Below are 9,553 nucleotides of genomic sequence, written 5' to 3'. Positions count from 1 at the left end.
GTTGTTGTTGTTGTTGTTGTTGTTGTTGTTGTTGTTGTACCTCCAGCATACATACATATAAAGTAGTCTCTCTCTCTCTCTCTCTCTCTCTCTCTCTCTCTCTCTCTCTCTCTCTCTCTCTCTCTCTCTCTCTCTCTCTCTCTCTCTCTCACTATCTTGTACGTCTCTCACCCTTAAGTTTTGCAGAATGCAAACATTGAATATTTCTCTCTACATCTTAAACACACACACACACACACACACACACACACACACACACACACACATTCTCCAAAATATACCAGTTGAATATTTATTTCCTTCGCATTTCATGAAAGTACCTACACGAAGTTCCCAAGAATACAACGGTTGAATATTTCTCTCTACACCGAAAATACACACAAGTTCCCAAAAATACAACAGCTGAATATTTCATTCCACACCTACAGGCTTGTGCTCCAGATTACAATAGTTGAGTCCTTCTCTCTTCACCTAACCGCAAGTTTTCCAGAATACAACAGTTGAACATTCCCCTCCACATTTACATACACACAAGTTCTCCAGATTACAATAGTTGAACACGTAAAGAAAAGTTCTCCAGAACACAAGAGCTGATCATTTCTCTCCACCTAAGTACCCCAGAATACAACTATTGACCACTTCTCTCCGTCACATATTTCATCTTTCTTGCACCTTGCCTTATGTTCTTGTGTTCTAACCCTTACATGCACCATTACATCAGTTTCAGTATAATTACGTATACTAATAAATAATTCTATTAAGCTATAAATTGTAGTTTTCACAGTCACAGTAGTAAAAATTAATAAAAACCATCTTTAGTTATATAATTCCCAATCATTATCTTATAAACCCTTACACACCATTACATCAATTCCAGTTTGATTACGTACTTTACTAATCATTTATTTTTTTATTATATTTTCATCAATCACAAAGGAAGTAAAAGTAACCAAACCAATCTTTTCTTATCTGCGTCACATCCTTTACCTTATCTACTATACTGTGACCAAACAATTATTCCTTGAAGCCTAACAGTTATTTATATTAGTGAATTAGTTACGTGCACACTAGTTATTATCATTACCTTACCTATTATATCATGACAAGCCAGTGATCCCTCGAAGTTCAGGTTATCTATAGTACTGAATTAGTTACACACACGCTAACTTGCACTACAGTATATCAGCGTGTACTCAAGAGCATAAGATACGAAAACAAGGGAAGCTACAAGTGGAAGACCTACACGTGGTAGTCCCTGTCTGAAACCTGCCTCCCTATCCTCACCTATCATCCTCTTCCGTAAATTTCTTATCTTTGAAAGCCCCCTAATGACTCAGCACTAACTTACTCTAGCGTGTAAGTGAAGATACATAGTGTGAGATAACGTTATTTACTGTAGAAGCGCGTGCACTGATAAAGATGGCAGGAGTATTTGTGTGTGTGTGTGTGTGTGTGTGTGTGTGTGTGTGTGTGTGTGTGTGTGTGTGTGTGTGTGTGTGTGTGTGTGCGCGCGCGGAGCCAGAATCACTCACACAAACACGAGAAATCACGACAGGCTAATATTGAGCTTCTCTCTCTCTCTCTCTCTCTCTCTCTCTCTCTCTCTCTCTCTCTCTCTCTCTCTCTCTCTCTCTCTCTCTCTCTCTCTCTCTAATACTTTTTTCATCCTAGGATAAGGTCCCGCCTCGTCACTCCTTCCTTCTCTCCTTCCTTTTCTCCCTTCCTTCCATCCTTTCCTCCTCTCCTCTTCTTCCTTCCCTTCACTTTTCATTTTCCTCCTCCTTCATTCCTTCGTACATCACCCCTCTCGTTCCTTCCTTAATTCCTTCACTCCTTCTCTCCTTCTATTCTTCCTTCACTCCTTCCTCCCTTCCTTCTATCCTTCCTCCCTTCCCTTACTGGCTATTTTTCTTTCCTTCTCTCCCTACCTTTTCTTCCTCCCTATTTTCATCACTTTTCTCCTTCCCTCCTCCTATGCTCCTTCCGTCCCTTGTTCCTTCCCTCCTCCCCTTCCTTCACGCTCGTCCCTCCCTCCCCACCGTCGTCACGCCCAAGAGTGATGCAACGATTCCCACTCGTCTCCCTCTTATAGAAATGTTACGGATTATTGCAAAAGGAAGCTTGATCTGATGGTACTGACGAGTCTTGTACGTCAGGTTGTGGTGGTGGTGGTAGGTTTAGGAGCAATAGTAGTAGTGGTGGTGGTAGTAGTAGTAGTAATTGTTGTTGTTGTTGTTGTTGTTGTTGTTGTTGTTGTTGTTGTTGTTGTTGTTGTTGTAGTCGTAGTAGTAGTAGTAGTAGTAGTAGTAGTTGCAGTTGTTGTTGTTGTTGTTGTTGTTGTTGTTGTTGTATTAGTAGAAAGAGTAACGTAATGCTGGTCCTCCTACTACTCTTTTTTTCGTAGTAGTAGTAGTAGTAGTAGTAGCAGTAGTAGTAGGGACAAGTTAATAATGGTAGTAAGAGTAATAGTGGTAGTAGTGGTGATGGTGGTGATGGTGGTGGCAAAACTTTAACATGTCGTAACCTGTTAACTCAAGTGTGACGTCAATGAATTAACCCTTCTCTCTCTCTCTCTCTCTCTCTCTCTCTCTCTCTCTCTCTCCTCTCTCTCTCTCTCTCTCTCTTCGCACCCTGGCTTCCGTGCACCTTGCCGCCGTGAGCCAGCGAGCCAGCCTGCCAGCCTGCCAGCCTGCTCTCTGTCCCAGGGCACGGCCTGCTAATGAGGCGGGGCCGTGCACACACTGGAGGCGGATGGCGGGGAAGGTGGTGGGGCGCCCTCGCTGATTCTAGGAGAATGAGAGACGCGGCTCGGGGCGAGAGGGCGGGGATTGGTGGGGAAGGGCGAGGCGGGAGAGGGAGGACAGGGCGAAGAGAGGAAGGCGTGCAGGCATGGAAGGGGTGGGGGGGCATGCAGGCAGGGAGGGGAAGGGTGAGCTGTAATGAAAGGCAAGGAAGGGGGGATGGGGAGGGAACGGAGACGAGACGTTCGCGATGATTAGGGAAGAGTGGCAGCAGCAGCAGCAGCAGCAGCAGCAGCAGCAGCAGGAGAAACAGGCGCAGCAGGGGTGGGGGCAGCAGAACCAGTAACAACACTTCAAACACACACACACACACACACACCTGTAGGAGGAGTGGGCGGTGAACCACTTGGTGTCGTGGTGGGCGGGGTGGTCGAGGGAGTGGTTGTGCAGGGAGGCCAGCTCGGTGGTGGCCACGCCCCCGCCCTCCCGCCGCCACCCGTATGCCCCAAACACCTCCTGCGGCTCCTCTTCTGCTGGGGGGCGGTACTCCCCTCGCAGGAAGGCTATGGAGGAGGAGGTGATGGATGGCTCGTTCTCCAGGGCGGCGCGCACCAGGGCGTGGAACACGTGGGCGGGGTAAGCGGGCTCGAAGGCCTCGGGCACGCCCACGAACAGGTTATTGAGGAGGTTGGCAAGGCGCAGCGCCGCCCGCGTCTCCGTGGTGAACTTGGCGAGCTGGGCGGCGGGGATGGCGAGGTCCAGCGTGCGGCGCGAGCACGCCTCGCCGCCCTGCTCCTCGTCAGGCGGGCCGCCGCGCCCCTCCTGCCCCTCCACGCCCAGCAGGCGCAACACCCGCGTCAGCTGGCGGTCGCGCGCCGCCACCTGGGCCTCGTGCTGGAGCGGGTCCTCTTCGTCGGCCAGCGCCAGACACACGCACACACACGCCCACACCGCCGCCCACAGCCACAGCCCCCGCCCTCCCGTCATGGCGCGGCACCACCACCACGCCTCACGCCTGCCTGGCCCTAGCAGGGCCCCCGCACCATCACTGCCCTGCGACACGTCCGCGATTTCCGCCCGCCGCTCCTCTAGAGTTATTGGGCTGGCCGAGGCCCTTGGCGGGGGTGAGGCGCGGTGGGCGGGGACGCAGGGGCAGGCCTGCCTGTCACCTGCATAGGCAGATTGCCCAACACTGCCAGTGCCCAGGGTCACTCGCGGCTCGCGGCGCAGTGCTGCCGAGGACTCACCACCGCCACACCGCTGCGCCCGTCAACAAAGGCCTCGCACTCATTACAACACAAATTTTCGCGCTGTTTTTACGGGCAGAGCTGGGAAGCCGCGCCTAGGTGTTCTCCGGCCTGGGGGGAGTGTCGGGGGCCCGCTGGCCAGCCCGGGGGAGCCTCCACGGACGAGCATTCACGGCATTGCATTTTGAGCGAGCGGCCTTTTCTCATGTTTGGGGAGCGAGATCGACATGTCCTACCACACTCAAGGTCGAGGAGTAACTGAGCGCCGGGCCAGGCAAGCCAGGAGATGCGTAGACCAACCGCGCACACTCCCTCCCTCCACCTCTTTTTTCCTTGCCTTTCTCGTACGCTCTTAGCTACAGTCAGCTATGAATACGGTTATAGTTTCCGCAGTAACAACCCCACCACTGCCACTGTGTTGCTCGCCTCCTTGCTGAGCTGCACGCCGCGCTGCCCTGCTCCACCTGCCCTCGTGCGTAATGCTGTCATGTGGTGTGATGGGAGGAACTAGGGAGTAAACACTGCTGCTGCTGCTGCTACTACTACTACTACTACTACTACTACTACTATTACTACTACTACTACTACTACTTCCACTTTTGCTGTAATACTACTACTTCACGATTGCTAGTACTACTATTGCGACTGCTGCTGCTACTACTACTACTACTACTTCTTCCACTTTTGCTGCTAATACTACTGAAACCGCTTCTGCTCCCACCACCACCACCACTACTACTACTACTACAACTACTACCACTGCTACTACTATTACTACTGTATTGACTCATCTTACCCTTTCTATTGCTATGACCATATTAATAGAATTACCTTTCCTCCTCCTCCTCCTCCTCCTCCTCCTCCTGTCTCCTCCACCTCCTGTCTCCTTCACTCTCAGTTAGTGTATAATAGTTATACAACCAGCCTATTAAGGACCTCGAGGGCCGTTGCTGTTTGCCTTCCTTTGTATTCATCCTCCTCTTCCTCCTCCTCCTCCTTTGCTGTACAGTGCTGACTCTTTACCAAGTACCTACTTCCTGTGTAATCTTCCTCCTCCTCCTCCTCCTCCTCCTCCTCCTACTACTACTACTACTACTACTACTACTACTACTACTATTGTTACAACTACACCTCCTCCTCCTCCTCCTCCTCCTCCTCCTTCTCCTTCTCCTACTCTTACTCCTACTCCTCCTCCTCCTACTACTACTACTGCTATTACTACTACTACTACTACTACTACTACTACTACTGCTGCTGCTGCTGCTGCTGCTGCTCCTTCTCCTCCTTCTCCTCCTCCTCCTACTACTACTACTACTACTACTGCTGCTGCTGTTACTGCTGCTGCTGCTGCTGCTGCTGCTGCTGCTGCTGCTGCTGCTACTACTTCGTCAGTAGTTCCCCGGCAGCAGCGCAAGGGGACGCCGGCCGCCGCTGTACGCAAGGCATTGCCCACTCGCGTAAATTTTCTTGCGAGGAATTTTTTTTGCATACAGAGAAAGTTTTCGCAGAGAAAGACGCAAGAACGTTCTGAGGCCGCGATGGTGACTGGGAGATGTGAAATCTGGTGGTGGTGGCTGAGTCTGTTAAGTTTTAGGGTGTCTGTGTGTTACATTTGGCGGGGTTTGAGTTTGTGCGTGTGTCAATCACCTACGGTCGTTTGATGGTCACTAAGCCTGACGCTTCCCTACACAATGAGCTCAGAGCTCATTGTGACCGATCTTTGGGTAGGACTGAGACCACACACATCACACGCAGAAACAGCGAGGTCACAAGTCCTTGGGTTACATCCCGTACCTACGTGCAGCTTGGCGAACATGGGGCTACACATTAAGAGGCTCCCCCATTTGCCTCGCCGCGCCCGGGACTCGAAGAAGAAAAAAAAAAAAAAAAAGAAAGGAAAAAAGAACAACAACAAGAACAAGAAGAACAAGAACAAGAAAAAAAAACAAGAAGAAAAAAAAGAAAAAAAGAAAAAGAAAAAGAAGAAAAAGAAGAAGAAGCGTACCGGCTTCGGAAGCCGCCAGCCCGTGGTCTCTCAAACCCTGTCTGGCCCAGCGAGTGACCTGACGCCGTGACCCAGTACTAACACGTGACTGTCAGTAATCTAGCCAGCCCACCTTCCTGCCTAACTCCCTCACTTCAGTGGGTTCTCTGCGGGCCTGGTAAAAGAGTGAAAGCAACTTCAGAACATAACTTCCAACCACGCCACTTAAGGAAGAAGTAAATCAAATCTCTTCTTTCTCTTGTACTTTACCTAAGAGAAATAAAGGAAGAAGTAAATCAAGTCTTTCTCTCTCGTAGTTTACCTAGAAGAAAAAAGTAAAAGAAGACGAAAAAGAAGAACTAATAATGGAAGAAAGAAGTAAATTGAATCTTTATCTTTTGTGCTTTATTTAGGTTTGCTGTCTGTCAGTCCAGTCATCATCTACTTATCTTTTCCTGGATGATATTAAAATAACATTAACATTTTCATCTTATCTCATGTATTTTTTTTACGTTCTCTTCATTCTTTTGTTCGCCTTTCTTAAAAACCTTCCATTCTTGCGTTTTCTTTTCTCCTTACTCCACTATTTGGCAGATTAGTCTCTCTCTCTCTCTCTCTCTCTCTCTCTCTCTCTCTCTCTCTCTCTCTCTCTCTCTCTCTCTCTCTCTCTCTCTCGTGACTTTTAACTTGATGAGGAGACCAAAAATATCTCTTCTTGTTGCACGTGTAGGGTATTGATGCGTGGATGAGAGAGAGAGAGAGAGAGAGAGAGAGAGAGGAGAGAGAGAGAGAGAGAGAGAGAGAGAGAGAGAGAGAGAGAGAAAGATAATGTGTGTGTGGATGGGTGGGAATATTGGTGTGAGCGCACGTGTTTGTGTGGTGTGTGTGTGTGTGTGTGTGTGTGTGTGTGTGTGTCTATTTGCCTATCTGTCTGTGTAAGCGTGTGTGGCGTCTAATACGTTAAATATGTCAAGGGACGACACACACACACACACACACACACACACACACACACACACACACACACACACACACACACACACAACACAACACACTGAAGATAAAATCAAAGGAGAAGATGGAGGAGGAGGAGGAGGAGGAGGAGGAGGAGGAGGAGGAGGAGGAGGCAGGGAGAGAAGGAAAGGGAAGGAAAGGTAATGGAAGATATGAAAGTCCTAAGGGAGATGTGTGTGTGCGCGTGTGTGTGTGTGTGTGTGTGTGTAGGCGTACGTAGGTGTAGATGTAAGCCCGCGTGTGTGTAGGTGTGTGTGCGTGTGTGTGTGTGTGTGTGTGTGTGTGTGTGTGTGTGTGTGTGTGTGTGTGTGTGTGTGTGTGTGTAGGCGTACGTAGGTGTAGATGTAAGCCTGCGTGTGTGTGTGTGTGTGTGTGTGTGTGTGTGTGTATCTATCACCTCTTTCACCCTTTCTCTAACTTAAGAACATAAGAAAATAAGGGAAACATCAAGAAGCTATCAGGCCTACACATACCAGCTTATCTCCACCTATCATCCCCATCCATAAATTCGTCTATTCTTCACCAGCTCCCTCATGGCTCAGCAGTAACAATCTGATTACTGGGTCCATTCATTCCATTCATGTACCACCTCCTTCCTATCTCTTCCTTGAACCTATTTTTTTCAAGCTCGAACCCATTATTTCTCTCTCCTCCTGAATCACCATTATCACCATCATCATCATCATCACCATAAGCTACATTCTGAAAACACCAATGAGCGAGTGAGTATTCTTGAGGCAAAGGTTGGCTGGAAAAGAGAGGGCAACGCAGGGCCCAGCAGATCACCAATATCTTCAGAAACCCCTCTGCCCCACACCTCCACTACTTTGAAAAGGTCGTAATTGAAGCTACCCGTGCTTTTTAAGGGTGTTTTTATTGTTTTAGTGACAGGTTAACAAGGTTTCTACAGTATTAGCTGGAGAAACAGTAGTGAGAATCCGGCTAATCATCTCTGTGGCCTTTGAAAATAGTCGTGGTGAGAGAGCAAAGCGTTTCTGAATACGGGTCTTTAAGAAACAACAATAATAAGACTATGCCATGTATTTCAGGTGAACGTCAGAAAATAAAGGAAACTGCAGTCCCTCTATATATAACCTACCTACTTATGGAACGGACTCAGTAATCATATTAGTGCTAGGACATTAGGGAGCTTTAAGAGGTTAGACGGGTTTATGGATGGGGATGATAGGTGGAAATAGGTAGGTATATTTCATACAGGGACTGCCACGTGTATGCCTGGTCGCTTGTTGCAGCTTCCCTTACTTCTTATGTTCTTGTGTTCTTATTTTCACCTGTGATCTTCATCCATAAATGTGTTTGATCTTTTTAAAGCTTCCTAATGATTCAACACGAACAACCTGATCACAGGGTACATTCCGTGCATCAAACAAGAGCCTGTTAAGAGTTAGTAATACTTTCAAAGCCCACGGAGATGACCAGTCGAGTTCTTGTAGAAGGTTTTTTTTTCACTAATGATGTAGAACCCTTTCTTAAGCCACCACTTGAATCATGAAAACAGACTTGAAAACCGTAATACCTTTCACTGGAGCCCGTTAAAACTTACTTGTATTTTCACAGGCCACAGAGATGATTAGTCACTTTCTCATGAGTATTCGTTTTTGTTTTTGTTTTTTTATGAAGCAAAATTCCTGTCCAGCCATCACTAGAATCATTAAGACACATTTCAGGGCCTCTAAAACCTTCCACTAAAACCTGTTACAACTATTTTCAAAGGCCACAGAGGTAGTCAGTCAGTTTCTCATTTTTTTTTTTTTTTTCATTTTGTAAAACGAAATTCCTGTTCAGCCATCACTAGAATCATTCAGACACATTTCAGGGCCTCTGAAACCTTCCGCTAGAACCTGTTATAAGTATTTTCACAGGCCGCAGAAGTGATCAGTCAGTTTCCCATGAGTTTTTATTTATTTATTTATTTTTATTTTTTTTTTTTTTTTCATCTTGTTAAACGAAATTCTTGTTCGACCATCACTAGAATCAATAAAACACTCCTCAAAGTCTTTAATACCTTCCATTAGTAGTAAACAAAAGCTGTCATCACGCCAGAACGTTTGAGAATACAATGACTGTCTATTTTCCAAGGGATCTTAAGGACGAACCAAATAAAGGAGGGACAGAATGGTCTTTAAATCAACTGTCTGTATTGGTGCGTGTGTCATCCCCTGTCTAGATTCCCTGCTGCGCCTCCCCTATGGCAGAGAGTGGCCATTAAAGCGGGTATTACACAAGGAGCGCTTTCACTCTGCCATCTAGCACGCGCTCCTGCATCACTGACACCATATTCTGAAACGTTCCTCCGCCGCGCCCAAGCACTCCGACTATTTTCAAAAGGTTCTAATTAAAGTTACACGGGTTTTTATTTATTTATTTATTTTATTTATTTATTTACTCTTTTACGGTTTTAGTGATTAATAAGCTATACGATGAACAAGAAACGCTCTGGATAACTCATAATCATCTCTGTGGCCTTTGAAAATAATCGTGGTAAGAGAGCAAAGCGTTTCAGAATTATGTACTGCTCACTGACTCATACGGGAGACCCCATTCTG

General features: G+C 47.1%; 1 protein-coding gene across 3 annotated transcripts in view; it reads right to left on the bottom strand.

Moving 5' to 3' along the window:
* The window catches only part of LOC135104087 (metabotropic glycine receptor-like), a 136,838-nt gene extending 132,409 nt beyond the window's left edge, over positions 1–4,429 (bottom strand). The window contains exon 1 of one of the 3 annotated variants that reach the window (XM_064011018.1): positions 3,121–4,429. In XM_064011018.1, coding sequence (XP_063867088.1) covers positions 3,121–3,728 — 608 coding nt within the window. In that variant the 5' untranslated portion in view covers positions 3,729–4,429. The remainder of the gene's footprint in view (positions 1–3,120) is intronic. The other 2 variants (XM_064011019.1, XM_064011017.1) reach the window with 2 other exon arrangements.
* Between the last annotated feature and the right edge of the window lie 5,124 nt (positions 4,430–9,553).

This window comes from Scylla paramamosain, chromosome 10 (assembly GCF_035594125.1).
Source record: "Scylla paramamosain isolate STU-SP2022 chromosome 10, ASM3559412v1, whole genome shotgun sequence".
Taxonomy (NCBI): domain Eukaryota; kingdom Metazoa; phylum Arthropoda; class Malacostraca; order Decapoda; family Portunidae; genus Scylla; species Scylla paramamosain.
Note: the sequence above shows the minus strand (reverse complement) of the source record. Positions and strands in the feature narration are given on the sequence as shown.